This window comes from Mauremys reevesii, linkage group 15 (genome assembly GCF_016161935.1).
Source record: "Mauremys reevesii isolate NIE-2019 linkage group 15, ASM1616193v1, whole genome shotgun sequence".
Taxonomy (NCBI): domain Eukaryota; kingdom Metazoa; phylum Chordata; order Testudines; family Geoemydidae; genus Mauremys; species Mauremys reevesii.
This window is the reverse complement of record NC_052637.1, coordinates 3,761,304-3,780,999: the sequence shown is the minus strand read 5'-3', so window position 1 is coordinate 3,780,999 and position 19,696 is coordinate 3,761,304. Positions and strand designations below refer to the sequence as shown.

The 19,696-nt window shown below is 50.4% G+C and overlaps 1 protein-coding gene across 1 annotated transcript in view; it reads left to right on the top strand.

The window, feature by feature from the left end:
* The window catches only part of LOC120383499 (butyrophilin subfamily 2 member A2-like), a 45,322-nt gene extending 36,261 nt beyond the window's left edge, over positions 1-9,061 (top strand). Inside the window, exons 9-13 of the mRNA XM_039501667.1 lie at positions 3,059-3,205; positions 4,677-4,699; positions 5,415-5,530; positions 7,729-7,788; positions 8,418-9,061. Coding sequence (XP_039357601.1) covers positions 3,059-3,205; positions 4,677-4,699; positions 5,415-5,530; positions 7,729-7,788; positions 8,418-8,929 — 858 coding nt within the window. The 3' untranslated portion in view covers positions 8,930-9,061. The remainder of the gene's footprint in view (positions 1-3,058; positions 3,206-4,676; positions 4,700-5,414; positions 5,531-7,728; positions 7,789-8,417) is intronic.
* The last annotated feature ends 10,635 nt before the right edge of the window (positions 9,062-19,696 follow it).

The following is a 19,696-nucleotide window of genomic DNA, read 5'->3' as shown; positions in this document are numbered from 1 at the left end:
GGTGGCCAGGACCTCAGATAATAACAATAGTTTATTTATATAATATAGACATAGAGAGATACCTTCTACAAACGTTAAAATGTATTACTGGCACGAGAAACCTTAAATTACAGTGAACTTGGCACACCACTTCTGAAAGGTTGCCGACCCCTGGTATAGACTGACCATATGTTGTACTAAGATTCTCCTGCATTTTTTTTTTCCTGTGAGTCAGTATAGCTTTTGCCAGCCCAGAAGTTGGGCAGCCAATGTTTTACATTTTCACAATGTTTTCTCCAACTTTCATAAAGTAAATACATAGTTAATATGAGTTAAAAAGGCCAGGGACACTTCCTTGTGAAGAATCTGTACAGCAGATCATGCTAGAGCTGTGAAAATATCAGTTTTTGATGGAACTTTAGAGGCAGTGATTTATCATGTATTTTATCATGTGAATGTGCTGCTATTGCTAATGTCTTTCCAAACAAAAATAAGGTACAATAGGACTTCTGTAACATTTCTGTGCTACCTTAATCTAGATGAGATGATTCTGTGCTGACTTCATTTTGGTCACTCTGTGCTTTACCTAGCAGTAAAACTAGGGTTATATTTTCCCAACTGTTTGGAAACCCAGCTTGTTAAATTGATTTTACAGCCAAAAAAGCCAGAAAGATTGCTTTTAATTAAAAACAAATCTTTGTTTCAATACCTCTTCATATAAATTTCCAATAAAATTTTGACAAATTAAAAAAATTATATTATTTGCATCATTCTGTCAAATCAGAATTTTTTCTATAGTGCTACTTCTTTAGTGCTAGTGCATCAGCATTAAAGTGTGCTTAATTAAGTTAAACTGGTTTTAATAACGTGAATGTGGCAAGTTTTCCAATACTGTATGCTTATATTTGTGTTGCTAAGAGCAGATCAGGCACAGGGGCACCAGTTTAATAATCTCGCCTAGGGCACCAGAAATCCTAAGGACGGCCCTGCCTCCCCCTCCCCACCCCCAGCAGAAATGAGCAGTGATGAAGTGTGGCCATTAGGAGGAAAAGACGCCTTGATAAAGGTCCCAGGCCCTGCAGGGCGATGACGTTTCCCACTGGGATTCTGAACTCCTGTGCTGCTCCATGAGGGGTTAAACTCAGATGCTGCCGGCCTGCACTAGAGGAGATCACTGGGCTAAACACTGTGTGGGACCCCGAGCACCATCAGTCCGCACACAAAAGGGCTCCAGACAGCTCAGGTCCATGCCAAGTACCACTGGGATTTCACTGGGTTGTAGCAAAACCAGCCCCAGGCTGGAGCTGGCCGGTGCCAGTCTGACCTGCTCTGTTGTGTACGTGGGCAAGGACCAGCCAAAGTGGTTCCATTAGTCCCACCAGGCAGCCTTTTGTAATCTCCCAGGATGCACTGCTTCCGGGATCTTTACCAGGCAATGGGACTGTGGGGTACCTGCCCAGGGGACATTGCCATGGAAAGGGGTTAGGACAGCACTGGGGCAACCCCCAACCCGTTCTTTATACAAATCTGCATCATGTCTAATTAGGGAGGTCACTGAGGCATCCCCAGAACATCGGCTATACCCACGTCTGCCTGCTTGGGCCCGTCCTCACCAGTATCAGTCACCCTGTGTGGACCCCCCCACCACTTTTTTCAGCGTGCCACTCACCTGCATCATTCTGCATGAAGGTGCCACCACAGCCCTGCCCCCACCCTCACGGGTGTCCTCCTGCAGCCTCAGTCTCCTCCTCTCCCTTTTGCACCAGACAAAGCCACGTCCAGTGCTGAGTCCCTGCCGGACAGGGACAGTGCTCCACAAAACTGGACTGTGCAGCTTCAAACCAGACGAATGGCCTCCCGACATCTCACGAGTTTTGCCCTGGTGCTTAGACCAGCTCTGTCCAACCAGTGCAGCCTCAGGGCTGAAATCCCAGCCCCTATTTAAACCCTGGTGGCTTCTGAGATTTGTATCCCTTTGTTTGTTAAACCTTCAAAAAACAGGTTTATTGATTCACCCACATGTGTCTCCAGTGCCCTGTTATGCTCTGTACCATTAATCAATTCACAAATACCAGTAAAGCGTGGGTATAATGGTGATCTCTTGCTAATTACTAAAAACACTGAACCAGAATTGGTAACGAGTCTGAATGTGACACGCTCCTAGTTTCCATTAATTAGGTTTCATCTCCTTGGTGGTCCTGATGTCACAAAGTGATTAGACCCACAGTCATCTTGGGTTTCGGGTGGAAAAACACCCACTTCCAAGCACCTCAAAACTATCCAGATGAAACCTCCCAAATCATTTCTGTTTCTTCAGGAAAGAATCCAGGCCCATTTGAAAACTCTGAGGGAAGAGAGAGAAAAGCTGCTGGGATTGAAAGCGACTGGAGAGAGGAATTGCCGGAAATATCTGGTAGGTGCCTGTTATGAATCAACTGTGGGACTGGCAGTGGGAGGTTTGTTTGGAGGCAGACTCCTGTGTGGCCTACGTGAACATGGGCTTTGTGTGTGTTTCTCCATAATCACGGATTGCTGGGTTTGATTCATGTGTAGACAAGCCCTAAGCTTTCATTTCAGTTGATGAGTAGCCCTTGTCGCTTGCCTGAATTCATACAAATGTCCCCGTGAAGTGCTTGTCCACTGTGTCTAGACATTTTGTGCATTTTTAAAACATTTGTTTCTTTTAACTCCCCTGACGTCTCTGTCAGTGTAGTGCTGAGTCCTGCCTCCTGCTGCTCTGGGTCTGAATTTCCACAGACCATAAATAACAGAAGATGGTGACCATGACTGACAGAGAAACATCCCTTTCACAGGGACACAGGGGCCAAAAGGGAAGGTGTGAGAGAATCCCCTGCCTAGTACCCACAGGGTAGAATCAAATGTCAGAAATCTGAGGATTTTCACAGAAAATCACCCTCCTGCACACTCAGCTCTCCATGAAAGGACCCCGGGCTCCATCCATGTCCCTGACCAGCCCTTGCCCTATTTCATACAGAAACAAACACAGACCGAGAGGCAGAAGATTGTGTCTGAATTTCAGCAAGTGCAGCAGTTCCTGGAGGAACAAGAGCGACTCCTGCTGGCCCAGCTGGAGAAGCTGGACAAGGAGATTGTGAGGATCCAGAATGAAAATGTCAGTAAACGCTCCGAGCAGATTTCCTGTCTGAGTGAGCTGATCAATGAGCTGGAGGGGAAGTGTCAGAAGCCAGCGAGTGAATTCCTACAGGTGAGACTGAATGAGAAACATAGGTGGGTGCTCCAGGACAGCCAGCTCTCCCCCTCAGTGCTACCCACCGTCAGCTCTGCAGATCAACTCCTCCTCCTTCTTCCAGCACCATCTGCCTGCTGCAATCAGCTGTTCCACTGTGTGCAGGAGATGCTGGGAGGGAGGGGGAGGAGCGGGGAGGGAGTGTGCTCAGGTTAGGATTCCCTCCCCACTTTGAACTCTGGGGGACAGATGTGGGGACCCACATGAAAGACCCCCTAATCTTATATTCCATCAGCTTAGGTTAAAAACTTCCCAAAGGCACAAATTCCTTTCCTTATCCTTGCTGCCACCACCAAGTGGATTTAAACAAAAATTCAGAGATGGGTCACTTGGAATCCCTATTCCCCCAAAATATCCCCCCAAGCACCTTCACCCCCTTTCCTGGGGAGGCTTGAGAATAATATACCAACCAATTGCCTTTAATGTAACTACAGAGCAGACGTTTATCTTTACGACACTAAAATCAATCCGGTTCTTTAAAGAAGAACTGTATTATAAAGAAAAAAGTACAAGAATCACACCTGCAAAATCAGGATGGAAGGTAACTTTACAGGGTAATAAAGATTTAAAACACAGAGGACTCCCCTCTGGACTCAGCTTCACAGTTACAAAAACAGGAGTAAAACTACCTCTTAGCATAGGGAAAATTCACAAGCTAAAACAAAAAAATAACCTAACGCATTTCCTTGCCTTAGTTAGAATTTTTGTAATCTTAGATGGATCATTTCAGGTAGCGTTTCAGGAGATGTTGTACCTGCTTCGTCTATCTCTCTATCAGGAGAGGGAACAAACAAACAGAGCCCAAACAAAACCTCCCCCAACCCACCAGATTTCAAAGTAACTTCTTTCCTTATCGGTCCTTCTGGTCAGGAGCCAACCAGGTTATCTGAGCTGCTTAACCCCTTAGAGGTAAAGCGATTCAGTACAGCTGCAAGGAGGTATTTTATGTTACTCTTTCCTTTACATTTATGGCAGCTCACAAGAGGAGGCGAGGAAGAGACAGGGTGGAGGTTGAGTGGGAGTGGGAAGAGTTGAGTTGGGGTGTGGCATTGGGGAAAGGTTTGGAATGGAGGTGGGGCATAGGGTTGAGCACCCCCAGGGACAATTGGAAACCAGCACTCATCATTAGAAACATGCCAGACTCCCACAGAGGGAGGAGCGGGCTGCTGAATCATAAGCACTGGAGTCCAGCAGTCGGAGATCTCAGTGTCACTCAGCATGTGCATTGCTGACATCTGAGTGAGTATTATTCTTAGCAGAGTCACCGAGATATGAAAGATGGAAAAGCCCCATTCGCTCAGGGAATCAATGGCCCTGGGGCCAGGGCAGAGGCTCTTCCCCCATACTTCCTAAATCCCTTCCCTGGAATCCCCTGTGTGTGTGTGTGTGTCAGAGAGGACTGAAATTCTTTTGTCTCTCTCTCCTCTAGGATGTCAGAGCCACCTTGAGCAGGTATGTGTCTCCCTCGTACTCCACAATGCTGGGAAAGAGCTTGATGATGAGGGTAGCACCGCATCTCCTTGGGGCTCTACAGCAAAATGTGTGGGGAGATCACATGTTGGATACAAATCTCTCTGATCAACTCCATCCTGGGGTGCTAACTCTTTTACAGAAGACTCTGGAATTCTCCAGTCAATGGGAAGGACTGACCTCAAGTGTTTCCTAGAGATGTCACATCCCTGGGGGACTGGCTGCCTCAGGATAGTGGAGATGGACTATGGGCCTGTCACTGCTGGGTCCTGGTCACTATTCAGCCCAGGGCAGTAATTTTCAAGAGCCTTTCCCCATCTGAGGGCTGTTTGGAGACCGGAGAAATGAGCTGGGGAAGGGGGAGTTGGTGTCTCAGTCTAGTTCCTAGAGGCAGATTTCTACAGCACTTCACCTGGGAACCTCCTGTCCCTCAGAGCATGGAGGCCTAGGAGTGAATTGGCCATGGAGACTCAATTCCCCTTTTGTCCCCAGAGCTGGTCTCTCCAGACCAGAGTGGAAGAATATTAATGACCTTTGAAGGGAAGGTTGCTTGGCCCTGGGTTGTGTTGCACCTGCTCTGAGGTTGGGAGAAGTTGAGGAATTCTAACTCCAGGCCCATTAGAGCAGCGACTTACTAGCCAGAATTGATAATGAGTCACACAGTAAAATATAATCATGTGAAATTGTTTCTCTCCAGGTGTGAGATGGGGAAGTTCCAGCAGCCAGAGGAGATTTCTACTGAACTGGAAGAGCAAGTCAGTGGTTTCTCCCAGAAAACGATTGTGTTATTGGAGATTCTGGGGAAGTTCAAAGGTACCTAGAAGGGATCTAGGAATTGAAATTGAGATGAGCCTCTGAGAAGAGAATGGTGCTGATCAATTGGTTCATACTTAGATGATGCTGTTAAAGTCTTTGAGTCATTTCTTAACTTAAGGCCAGAAGGGACCATCATGATCATCCAGTCTGACCAACTGCACATTGCAAGCCACAAATCTCACCCACCCACTCCTGCAATTGACGCCTAACCTCTGGCCAAGTTACTGAAGTCCTTAAATCATGATTTTAAAACTTCAAGTGTAACAGGTTGAGCACTCAGAGGTGTGGCGTCTACTGTTGGTCACTCAGGGAATTAGCTTTTCCGCTCCAGAGCGCCCACTGCTGGCCAGTGTCTCTCCTGCCTCAGGCCCCCCTATGTCCCTCCTGGACCCCAGTGCCCCTTACCTTGGGGTTCTGCCCACAGCAGTACCCCCACACTCTGGGTCTCCTCTCCCAGGGGAGCCCCAACCCTGTATACCCACCTTGCCTCAGTGGTTACTGCCAGTCATCATCTACCCCCCTTTCTCTGGGGCAGACTGCAGTGTGCAGTGACCACTCATCATTAGCAAGGGGGTTGGACCTGCTGCCTTTCTAGCCCCAGCTGCCTCCCTTCAGCCCTTGTACCATCCCTGGCCCTTAACAAGGCCTCAGCCTGGGAACTTGCCAGGCCAGAGTTCCCCAGCTCTGCCTGCCCTGCCCTGTGTTGCCCTCCCCCTCCCCAGCACTGCTCTGTCTAAGGTACCCTGTGCTCCCAGGCAGCCCTGCAGTGAGACTCTTGCCTGCCTAGCTCCCAGCCCTTTGATCAGGGCCAATTGTGGCCTAATTGGGTGTGGCCCCAGCTGTGGCTGCCTCCCCAGTCAGCCGACCTCAGCTGCTTTTCACCTTTTACCTCCTTTTATCCCAGGAACAGGGTAACTGCCCCACTACACAAGTTACAGAGAATCCACCATTGACTCTAGTTTAAATCTGCAACTGACCCGCGCCCCACGCTGCAGAGGAAGGAAGGAAGGAAAAAAATCCCCAGGCTCTCTGTCAATCTGACTTGGGGGGAAATTCCTTCCCCACCCCAGATATGATGGTCAGTTGGGTACCGAGCATTTTGGCAAGACCCAACAGCCAGACACGTGGCAAAGAACTCTCTATAGCTCAGAGCCCTCCCCGTCTACTGCCCCATCACCAGCCATGGGGCATGTTTCTCAAAACTGGACCCAGCCCATCACTATGCTCTGGTCCCGCACAGCAGCTAGTCTGGGCACATGGGCGATAAGGAAGGTTAAAGCCCGTCCCCTATGGTCAGGGATCCCTCCAGCACTGGAGCCTCTTGTGCCTCCTCCCCAGCAGCTGCAGGCACAAGGTGTGTTCCTGAGAGGGCTGGGAATGGGGTGGGGGTGGTGAGGGTGGGTGGACGAGGGAGGGGAAGGACGTGGGCAGTGTAAAGCTGGGCCTTGGGCACTCGGCACGCTGGGCAAGACCCATGGGGGCCATTGTCACAGGGATTTAGCTCTGGCTGGTTCAGAACTTCCTCAGCCTGTGCCAAGGTCTGCACCGGCCCCTGCAGCCACTGAACAGCAGAGTCACAAATGGCCCCTCCCCTCTCTCCTTTTCCCAGTACAGGGGGGAATTAGACCCTTTGAGCCAACCCTCCCCCACCTCAATTTCCACCTTGATAAAATAATTTTACTATTATTTCTATTTCTGCCTATGGAGGATGAGGTCCCGTCATGCTGCTCTCCGTAGAGACGCTGAGTAAACAGACCCAACAGTTCACAATTAGAGCCAGAATTTCACAAACTCTGAACATCCCATTAGTGTCAAAGGGACCAAAGTGGGTAAAGTTACTTTTATGCCAAAGTCTTTGTATGATCTGGGTCTAGGTTAGGACAAAAGGCAGTAAGTGAATGAGACAAACCAACTGGAGTCTGAAGGGAGGGAGGGGATGAGGAGGGAAAAGTAAATCTCTTACAGATTGTGTGTCCTGAGATAGTTGTGAGGCTGCAGGGATGCTGGCTCCATTGCTGAGAGATGCCTGATTGAGAGGGAAAATAGGTTTCAGACCTTTTTATATTAAATACCTGAGTGTGTCTCTGTGCGTCTGTCTGTTTCTCTGTCATAATTATAAAACAGTTTCAGAGTGGGGATGCTCTTATGAACATGAAAGACTGAAATCTCACCTCTCTTCTCCTTTCTCCCCCAAGACACTCTGCCGTCTGAACTGGAGAGAAAAAGGGGAGAATCATTTGGAGCACACAGACAGGGTGAGTCTGCAGGTGAAGATTGCCTTTAAATTGTGAGAAAATTCCAGAGAAAACGTAGCTAAAGTTACCAACCAAACTGACAGTGACCATGACACACACACCCCGTAAAAATAAGACATTAAACGGTAAGGAGATCCAGGAGCCCATGTCTTCCCCACACACACTTTTAAAGGTGGGATGACCAGGACACTTTTCAGCATGGGCATAGTTTGGGGGAAGAGGGCCACGTTGCCCCCCACACACACTGCAAGCCTTGGCAGGTGTGGAGCATTGCAGGCAGTATCTATGCTTTGGGCAGGGCAGCTGAGCAGCTCCTCTCTGTGTAGTGCAGCCCCTGCCCGCAGCACCAATCTCTCCATGGTGCTGGCCTCTCTCAATGGCCCCACCCCTTCTCCTCTTTCCCTGAGGCCCTGGCCAGGCCAGAAGCCAGAACCAGGCTGCCATCCAGGGACTGCACCGGGGAGCCCTGGATCCTCCACCTGCCCAGTGTGCTGCACCCCGGGGAGTGGGGACATGGGCTGGGGACTGCTGCCAAAGGCCCATGGACCCATGTCCAGGGCAGGTGGAGTGTCGGGCTCTCCATAGTGGGCAAGTCTCCCAGCCTGACACCGCTCTGATTCTCTCTCCAGCGAATGTGACTCTGGATCTAGACACGGCTCATCCCAACCTCGTCCTGTCTGAGGATCAGAAAAGTGTGAGATGGGGAGACACGTGGCAGCAACTGCCCAACAACCCTGAGAGATTTGACTATTGGTCCTGTGTGCTGGGCTGTGAGGGATTCACCTCGGGGAGACATTGCTGGGAGGTGGAGGTGGGGGGTGGGCGATACTGGGCTGTGGGGGTGGCCAGAGAGTCTGTGGGGAGGAAGGGACTGATCAACCTTAGCCCTGGGGGCGGGATCTGGGCTGTGGAGTGGCAGGGTCTGTTCCACGCTCTCACCTCCCCTGACACCCGCCTGCCCCTGAGCCGGGCCCCCAGCAGGATCCGGGTTTGTCTGGACTGTGACCGGGGGCAGGTAACCTTCATCGATGCTGGTGACGAGGCCCCGATCTTCACTTTCCCGCCGGGCTCCGTCTCTGGGGAGAGAATCCGACCCTGGCTCTGGGTGTGGGTGGGATCCCAGCTCAGATTGTGTCCCTGAGACACACAGCAGAACTGGAAATCAGCCTGTCTAGCCACACACAGCCTAGTCTCTATGACCTTGGAGGACTCCCATCTATCCAGTCTCTGGCTCCTCATCTGTATGGCCCCTGGAAGCACCTCCCCTGCCCTATCTGCAGCCCCAGGGATGGGAGGGAGAAGAACCCCTGAAGCTACAGGAAGGCCCCGGGGGGGCAGTGGTGGGGACTCAGTAGGGGGCAGCACTAACAGCTGGGCAGGGGGCAGGCGGAGGTGGGGGTGGCAGGGACACAGCATGAATCAATCAGGGTTTGGGGGTTGGGGAGAAGCAGCAGCAGCCAGGAGCATTTTGTACAGATCTGTGTCATTAGATCTCACTGGGGGCTCCCAGCCCGGGATCAGCACGAGGGGAAGGGATAAGATCAGGGAAAGAAGAGAGCAGCCAAGGGGGATGATCTGTGACAGGGAGGAGAGACACAGGGAAATAAACAGGGAAGGAAATTGAGACTAGAACAATGATGAATAGAAAAGGACAGTATGGAAGGAAAGGGAACGTGAGCGGGACGGGGAGATTTATTACATGTTACTTAAAGTTAGACTGTGACTCATTAATTCCCTGTATTAATTCCTGGCCATTGGTGCTATCTTAGTGCCATAAAGAAAACTGTTCTCAGTAGTTGGGGATCTCCTGGCTGTGCTGTGGTTATTAAAGCTTCTTCTTAGCTCCTTTTACTTTGCTACTTTCCAGCTACTTACTGTAAATAAAACATTACAAAGAATTCTTCTTCTTTGTTCCACTTTACTGTCAAAGCTGCAAGGAATATTGTGCCTCTGGGAAGAGAGTTTGGATTTTACTGTGTGATGTGTCACTTTCCAGCCTGTGCTCTGCCTCTGTCCTGTTCACACCCATGTCAATCGGGAATTGCTCAGCTGTGCTCTGCAGAGAGGAGACTGGTTGCACAGGGTGCAGTCAATGCAGGGACTCGGTTTTGCAATGCTGAGTGTCACAGGCCTGGTCTACACTACGCGTTTAAACTGGTTTTAGGAGCGTTAAACCGATTTAACGTCACACCCGTCCACACTAAGAGGCCCCTTATATCGATTTTAATGGCTCTTTAAATCGGTTTCTGTACTCCTCCCCGACGAGAGGAGTAGTGCTAATATCGGGATTAACATATCGGAATAGGGTTAGTGTGGCCGCAAATCGACGGTATTGGCCTCCGGGAGCTATCCCACAGTGCACCACTGTGACCGCTCTGGACAGCAATGTGAACTTGGGTGCAGTGGCCAGGTAGACAGGAAAAGTCCCGCGAACTTTTGAAATTCATTTCCTGCTTCCCCAGCGTGGAGAGCTCATCAGCCCAGGTGACCACGCACAGCTCATCTGCACAGGTAACAATGCAGTCTCCTGGGAATCGAAAAAGAATCCCAGCATGGACTGCACGGGAGGTACTGGATCTGATCGCTATCTGGGAAGAGGATTCAGTGCTAACAGAATTGCGTTCAAAAAGACGAAATGAAAAAGTATTTGAAAGAATTGCAAGGTCTATGACGGATAAAGGCCACAGCAGGGACTCCCTGCAGTGCAGAGTGAAAGTTAAGGAGCTCAGACAAGCCTACCAGAAAACCAAGGAAGCAAACGGAAGGTCTGGGGCAGGACCAAAAACATGCCGCTTCTACGCTGAGCTGCATGCAATTTTAGGGGGCTGCGCCACAAGTACACCACCCCTGTCCGTGGATTCCGAGATGGGGGTTGTAATCTCTGCCATGGCTGAGGATTATGCGGACGGGGAAGATGAAGAAGAGGAGGACGAGCTAGCAGAGAGCACACAGCACTCCGTGAGCCCCAACAGCCAGGACCTTTTTCTCACCCTGACGGAAATACCCTCTCAAGCCACTACCCCAGATAATGACGCCATGGAAGGGACCTCTGGTGAGTGTACCTTTGCAAATATCAAACATTGTTTTTTAAGCAAGCGTTTTTTAATGATTGATTTGCCCTGAGGACTTGGGACGCTTTTGCAGACAGTATAGTCACTTAGAAAAGTTTGTTAACATGTCTGGGGATTGAGCGGAAATCCTCCAGGGACATCTCGATGAAGCGCTCCTGCAGGTACTCCAGAAGCCTTTGCAGAAGGTTTCTGGGTAAGGCAGCCTTGTTCCGTCCACCATGGTAGGACACTTTACCACACCATGCATGTAGCAAGTAATCAGGTATCATTGCATGGCAAAGCATAGCTGCGTATGGTCCTGGTGATTGCTGGCATTCAAGAAGCATCCGTTCTTTATCTCGCTGTGTTATCGTCAGCAAAGTGATATCGTTCAGGGTAACCTGGTTGAAAATCAGGAATTTAAGTAAGGGGGATGGCCATTTTCCTACTGGGTACGTGGACTGCAGCAGCTTAAAAAAATTCATGTCCTGCACGTAGGCAAGCGGGGGGAGGAGAGGAATGAAATGCCGATGATCTTTTTCGCGTTTGGTCAGCGGGGAGCTTTCCAGCTACCAGCAACGCAGTGGGGGGGGACGCGGCAGGGTGTTGATGAGCAGTGAGCTAGCATGGTATTAGCCATGCGTTGGGAGGGTAAATCACTGCAGAATCCGAAAGACAGTGGCTTATCATGGCCGCATGCAAGCTGAATTCTGATGCCCGGACCTGTGTCTGTGAGATCTGTAACCCCAGAGCTGCAGGAACTCAGTATTAAGACGAAAAATGCGACCTTGTAGGGAAATCACATGTGCTATGTAAGGTGAATAGTGCTGTTCACTGTGAAAGAGTATAACCATTGTTCTGTAAAATGTATCTTTTTAAATACTTCTCTCCCGCATGCAGCTGCAACTTTATCAAGCCTCCCTACTCCATCCCAAAGGCTAGCCCAGATAAGGCGGAGGAAAAAGAAGACACGAGATGAAATGTTCTCGGATATTATGGAAGTTACACTCAAGGAAAGAGCTCATCTGAATGAGTGGAAGGAGGTTGTATCAAATTACAGGAAAGATGCCAGTGAACGTGAGGACAGGAGAGACACCAGAGATGAGAGGTGGCGGCAGGAAGACCAGCAGGAAAATCAGAGGTGGCGGCAGGAAGATCAGCGGTGGCGGGATGCAACTCTGGGGCTGCTGCGTAATCAAACTGACATGCTCCGGCGTCTGGTGGACCTTCAGGAGCGGCAGCAGGATCACAGAGTGCCGCTGCAGCCCCTGTATAACCACCCTCAGCCCTCACCATGTTCCACATCCTCCTCACCCAGATGTGTAAGAACGCGTAGGGGGAGGCTCCGTGCACCCGCCCACTCCACCCCCGTGGACAGCCCAACCAGAAGGCTGTCAATAATGTGAAATTTTTTTACTGCCCTTCTCCAACCCTCTTATCCTCCTCCCAAACCACACCCTTACTTCTCTCCCTCTTTTTATAATGAATTAATAAACAAATCATGATTTGTAAAGTATAGTGATTTTATTTGCATAAGTAAGCTGTAGTCGAAGGGGGAGGGGGAGTTGCTTACAGGGAATGAGTCAATCAAGGAGGGTGGGTGTGCATCAACAAACAGCAGTCACACTGTACCCTGGCCAGTGATGAAGCTCGTTTCCAAAGCGTCTCTGATGCGCACCGCTTCCTGGTGTGCTCTTCTAATCTCCCTGGTGTCTGGCTGCGCGTAATCAGCGGCCAGGTGATTTGCCTCTGCCTCCCACCCCACCATAAAGGTCTCCCCCTTACTCTCACAGAGATTGTGGAGAACACAGCAAGCAGCAATAACATAGGGGACATTGGTTTGGCTGAGGTCTGAGCGAGTCAGTAATGTGCGCCAGCGCGCCTTTAAACGGCCAAATGCACATTCCACCACCATTCTGCACTTGCTCAGCCTGTAATTGAACAGATCCTGACCACTGTCCAGGCTGCCTGTGTATGGCTTCATGAGCCATGGCATCAAGGGGTAGGCTGGGTCCCCCAGGATAACGACAGGCATTTCAACATCCCCAACTGTTATTTTCTGGTCTGGGAAGTAATTCCCTTGCTGCAGCCGTTTAAACAGAGTAGTGATTCTGAAGACGCGAGCGTCATGAACCCTCCCTGGCCATCCCGCGTGGATGTTGGTGAAACGTCCCTTGTGATCCACCAGTGCTTGCAGCACCATTGAAAAGTACCCCTTCCGGTTTACGTACTGGGTGCCCTGGTGCTCCGGTGCCAAGATAGGAATAGCAACAAAGAATCCTGTGGCACCTTATAGACTAACAGACGTTTTGCAGCATGAGCTTTCGTGGGTGAATACCCACTTCTTCGGATGCAAGTGGTGGAAATTTCCAGGGGCAGGTTTATATATGCAAGCAAGAAGCAAGCTAGAGATAACGAGGTTAGTTCAATCAGGGAGGATGAGGCCCTGTTCTAGCAGTTGAGGTGTGAAAACCAAGGGAGGAGAAACAGGTTCTGTAATTGGCAAGCCATTCACAGTCTTTGTTTAATCCTGAGCTGATGGTGTCAAATTTGCAGATGAACTGGAGCTCAGGAGTTTCTCTTTGAAGTCTGGTCCTGAAGTTTTTTTGCTGCAGGATGGCCACCTTAAGATCTGCTATTGTGTGGCCAGGGAGGTTGAAGTGTTCTCCTACAGGTTTTTGTATATTGCCATTCCTAATATCTGATTTGTGTCCATTTATCCTTTTCCTTAGAGACTGTCCAGTTTGGCCGATGTACATAGCAGAGGGGCATTGCTGGCATATGATGGCATATATTACATTGGTGGACGTGCAGGTGAATGAACCGGTGATGGTGTGGCTGATCTGGTTAGGTCCTGTGATGGTGTTGCTGGTGTAGATATGTGGGCAGAGTTGGCATCGAGGTTTGTTGCATGGGTTGGTTCCTGAGCTGGAGTTACTATGGTGCGGTGTGCAGTCACTGGTGAGAATATGCTTCAGGTTGGCAGGTTGTCTGTGGGCGAGGACTGGCCTGCCACCCAAGGCCTGTGAAAGTGTGGGATCATTCTCCAGGATGGGTTGTAGATCCCTGATGATGCGCTGGAGGGTTTTAGCTGGGGACTGTATGTGATGGCCAGTGGAGTCCTGTTGGTTTCTTTCTTGGGTTTGTCTTGCAGTAGGAGGCTTCTGGGTACACGTCTGGCTCTGTTGATCTTCCTTATTTCCTCGTCAGTACTGTAGTTTTGAGAATGCTTGGTGGAGATTTTGTAGGTGTTGGTCTCTGTCTGTGGGGTTAGAGCAGATGCGGTTGTACCTCAGTGCTTGGCTGTAGACAATGGATCTTGTGGTGTGCCTGGGATGGAAGCTGGAGGCATGAAGGTAGGCATAGCGGTCGGTAGGTTTTCGGTATAGGGTGGTGTTAATGTGACCATCAATTATTTGCACCGTAGTGTCTAGGAAGTGGACCTCCCGTGTAGATTGGTCCAGGCTGAGGTTGATGGTGGGGTGGAAGCTGTTGAAATCGTGGTGGAATTTTTCCAGAGTCTCTTTCCCATGGGTCCAGATGATGAAGATGTCATCAATGTAGCGTAGGTAGAGAAGGGGCGTGAGTGGACGGGAGCTGAGGAAGCGTTGTTCCAGGTCAGCCATAAAAGTATTGGCATATTGTGGGGCCATGCGGGTGCCCATAGCGGTGCCACTGATCTGGAGATATATATTATCATCAGATTTGAAATAGTTGTGTCTGAGGATAAAGGCACAGAGCTCAGCAACCAGTTGTGCTGTGGCATCATCAGGGATACTGTTCCTGACAGCTTGTATTCCATCAGCGTGTGGGATGTTGGTGTAGAGAGCCTCTACATCCATGGTGGCCAGGATGGTGTTTTCTGGAAGGTCACCAATGCATTGTAGTTTCCTCAGGAAAACACAAATCAGATATTAGGAATGGCAATATACAAAAACCTGTAGGAGAACACTTCAACCTCCCTGGCCACACAATAGCAGATCTTAAGGTGGCCATCCTGCAGCAAAAAAACTTCAGGACCAGACTTCAAAGAGAAACTCCTGAGCTCCAGTTCATCTGCAAATTTGACACCATCAGCTCAGGATTAAACAAAGACTGTGAATGGCTTGCCAATTACAGAACCAGTTTCTCCTCCCTTGGTTTTCACACCTCAACTGCTAGAACAGGGCCTCATCCTCCCTGATTGAACTAACCTCGTTATCTCTAGCTTGCTTCTTGCTTGCATATATAAACCTGCCCCTGGAAATTTCCACCACTTGCATCCGAAGAAGTGGGCATTCACCCACGAAAGCTCATGCTGCAAAACGTCTGTTAGTCTATAAGGTGCCACAGGATTCTTTGTTGCTTTTACAGATCCAGACTAACACGGCTACCCCTCTGAAGATAGGAATATGGGTTCCATCTATCGCCCCCCCACAGTTAGGGAATCCCAGTGCAGCAAAGCCATCCACGTTTCCCAGAGTCCCAACCTTTCGTAGCAGCAGCTTAGTGATTGCTTTGGCTACTTGCATCACAGCAGCCCCCACAGTAGATTTTCCAACTCCAAACTGATTCCCGAATGACCGGTAGCTGTCTGGCGTTGCAAGCTTCCACAGGGCTATTGCCACTCGCTTCTCTACTGTGAGGGCTGCTCTCATCTTGGTATTATGGCGTTTCAGGGCAGGGGAAAGCAAGTCACAAAGTTCCATGAAAGTGCACTTACGCATGCAAAAGTTTCGCAGCCACTGGGAATCGTCCCACACCTGCAACACAATGCGGTCCCACCAGTCTGTGCTTGTTTCCCGGGCCCAAAATCAGCGTTCAAGGGATAGAATCTGCCCCATTACCAGCAGGATCTCCGGAGCGCAGGGGCCCGCCGTTTGAGAGAATTCTGTGTCTACGTCCTCATCACTGTCATCGCCGCGCTGCCGTATCCAACTCCTCCTCGCCTCGGTTTGAAGGTCCTGGTTCACCATATACTGCACAAGAGTGCGCGAGGTGTTTAAAACATCCACGATTGCAGTATTGAGCTGAGCAGGGTCCATGCTTGCTGCGTTATGGCGTCTGCACAGTTCACGAAGCAAAAAAGGTGCGAAACGGTTGTCTGCTGCTTTCAGGGAGGGAGGGGTGAGGCTGTACTCAGAACCACCCGCGACAATGATTTTTGCCCCATCAGGCACTGGGAACTCAACCCAGAATTCAAAGGGGCGGGGGAGGCTGTGGGAACTATGGGATAGCAACGGAATACCTATCCACAGTGCAACGCTCCAGAAATCGATGATAGCCTCGGACCGTGGACGCACACCACCGAATTAATGTGCTTAGTGTGGCTGCATGCAATCGATTTTATACAATCTGTTTTTAAAAAACGGTGTATGTAAAATCGGAATAATCCTGTAGTGTAGACGTACCCACAGTGAGTAATTTTCAGGGAGCAAGAAAATCACAGGAACAGCAGCACTGTGACCCTCAGAGTTGAGTCAGGGGCCTAAACTCCCTAGACAATGCCAGGGCTACACAGGCACCTTACAATGCGATTCACAAAAGCCACCTCAGTAGGCGGGGAGCCATGTAAGCTAGCCAATGGGAGATGCCAACAAGGGGGGAAGGGGTGTCCTAGGTCACACCCCTCTCATGGATAGGTGCTTAAATCTGGGCTGCAGAGGGGTGTGTGTCTCTGCTTAGCAACCCACAAACAGGAACCCACCACCTGATGTCCGGGGCCTCCAGTCATGGCAGCTGCCAGTGCCAGGTAGTGGTGGTGGCGGCTGGGAGCCCCAGGCCCTTTGAAATCGCCCCAGGAGGCTGCAGGGCTCCTAGTCGCATGCGCTGGATTGGTGCAGTGGCACATTAGGGGAAGGTGAAGCCCTGGACCCCGGCAGGAGCCACACTGGCCAGGGGTGGGGAGAAGAAGCCCCGGACCGTGGTAGCTGGGCGGGGGGTTGGGCAGGGTGGGCAGGAGAAGCCCTGGACTCCGTCAGGAACTACACAGGGTGGAGTGGGGGGCAAGAAGATGTGGGGCTGAAGCCCCAACCCCCCTCTGTTCAGAGATGGCCTGAGTCCCTCTCTCTCCCGTGCCCCCCGCGCAGAGCTGGCTCTAACTCTCAGGCTGTGGAGAAATTCAGCCCAAATCTACTCACCTTGGTATCTCCGTTTCCCCCCTCACCACACAGCCATGAAGGGATTCAGCCTAGGAGGCAGGGTCAGCATTAGCCCCATGTGGCAGGTGGGATCTAAGGTACACAGAGGTGAAGTGATGTTCCCAAGGCTAAGCAGAGAGTCAATGGCAGAGCAGAGAACCAAACCCAGCACACCTGAGCCTCAGGCCTCTGTCTTAACCACTGGGCCACCCTTCCTACTTGAGAAGGGGGAACCACCCTCTGCTGTTTTGAGTGGGTGGGTGGGAGCAGGCACTAGACAGAGACACCAGGAGATGGGGAGCAGAGAGAGAGAGAAAATGGACATGGGTGGGTGGGAAGTAAGAAGGGGGAAACATCAGGAAGGGAAGCAAGGACTTAGAAAAGAAACGAGCGAGGGAAAGGGGCAGGGAGAGCGATAGGAAAGGAGAGAGGGAAAACTCCCCACTTCTTGTGTCTCCCATCCACCTTCTTCCCACAGCCGTCAGTAGCTCTCAGCTCCCAAACAGGCCCTAAGCAGGGGTGAAGCACAGAGACTGGGGTGTTACTGAAGACAGCTTGTAGCTGAGTGCAATGATTTTAATACACTGTAATTCATGATAATGTAACTCTGTAGTTCATTGCTATTTTAATAATGACATTGCTGTGACACCAATGATAGACACATTCAATAACTAGAGTATGAAAGAAGTGTATAAATATGCTGAAAATTGTGAGCTTTGGGGACAGACTGAGCCCCCCCAGACACACACCCCTCACCCTTAAGGCAGGAGGGGGCAGAAAGGAGTGAGCAGTGGGTAGAAGGAGGCTGTCAGGGGAGGGGACTTGGGGGAGGGGGCAGAGCAGGGGCAGGGAGCAGTGGAGTGGGGTGAAGTGGGGGCTTGGCCTTGGGGAAGGAGGAGGAGCCGGGATGGAGCACCACCCGCACAACCAAATGTCAGCACCTCTGGCGCGTGGGGTGGTACTAGCGGCAGGCGCGAAGGCAGGCGGGGGGGCATGTGGAAGCCCTGGCCATGCCGGAAGCGCCCCCAGCAGCGCAATTGAGTGGGGGCTCTGAGTGCAGTCTAGCGCAGGCGCAGCACCGCCCAAATGTCAGGCAGACGGAGTCCACATGGGCGCAGCTTGTGCATGCAGGCACCAGTGGGGGCCCATTGACTGTTCTGCCCTGGGGCCTGGAATTGCTGTTGTTGGGCCTGGGGGGACTCTGCTCATGTCCTGCTTGGGGCCCACAGCCCAGCTCTGTGGCCGTTTCCCCTTTCTGTTCACAGTGCTGTGTTAGATCAACGATGACACTCATTTAGGGGATTCACAGCACTGCCAAACCCAGGCATTTAAAATCTTAAATCAGGCCAGCCCCCCAAAATCATGAGATTTAATAATAATAAATGGTAAATATTAGTATTATTTTATTTGCCTTTTGGTTTCTCAGAGCTTTAGACTGCACTCAGGGGCCCCAAAATGAGGAGGGGGGGAGAAGGATACACTTTACCAAGGCCAGAGACCCTGGGAGCCCAGCCCAGGCTGCAACCCCCATTACCATGTGTGAGAGGGGGCCTGAGTTACAAGTTTGTACAGGGCCCAAAAATATTATGCTTGAGCCCTGACTGCACTGGGGTGAAATTTTTATGTTTTTTTTCCTGCAACAAAGAGAGCTAGATACAAAAACAATAGCTAGAAAACAAAAGCTGAGAGTCTCACCTCCTCACATGCTTCCAGGAGCTGGGGCTTCATCAAACACAACAAATATCACAAGACATGATAAAATCATGAAAGTTGGAGATGCTGCAGCCCCTTTCCACTGGAACAAGCAGTGTTAGTGTAAACGAGAATCAGGTCTTGAAAACACTTATTCCAGTTTAACCCAGCTTTTAGCCTGAGAGTTTGTTATCACAAGGCTTGGAAGAATTAGCTTTTATTCATAAATGTTGGCAAACGTTGCTTTTGCTGTCTACACACAGACCAATGAATAAAATATTTCAATTGATAATAAATGATAAATGGAGATACGCAAAGTAAGAACAAGGCTGCTTGAGAACTTTTTTGTGTTTGATTGAAGGACAGTGACTCTGCATCTGTTGACAGGTGATGCGACCATCTGTGTTTTCATGGTTATAAAACCTCAACTTTTTGGATCTACTGACATTAAATCATTGGGTTCTGACTCGCTATCCCCCCATAATTTCCTGCAACTGTGAAAACTGAAGTTGAGAACAATTGGAAGGAAATGCTAAACCCAGAGTTTTGTGCAATTGTGAACATTTAACTCAATAAATATCAGGAAAAATGCTTAAAACTGACATGTTAATATATCAGTGACTTATGGGTATCTCTCCTCAGACACACACACTCTGCTCCTTCAGGGGCACCGCGATAGGCGGATGCCCCCCAGCCACAGGGCCCTGGGGCACACGTCACACAAACGCCTGCAGGCTGCAATGTTCCCGCGGGCTCCTCCCCGCCCAGCAGCAGCCGAGTCAGTCCCAGGAAGGGAAACAACCGGCGGCTGCTGCAGGAGCTGCCAAGGCAGAGCCCGGCCGGCCTCACTCGGCTTCTCTCCTGCAGCGAATGTTGCCGGTTCTGGGGCCGTCCCTGGGGGCGGGGCTTCTGCCCTTGTTGTTGGTTGGTTTTTAATTTCCCTCCTGAGAGCGTGATTGGCTCCCGGTTACCCAATCGGCTTTAAAAAAAAAAAAAGCTTTAAAGGCTCGTTACTGCGCCCGTGCGATTTTTGGTTTCGTTTTCGGG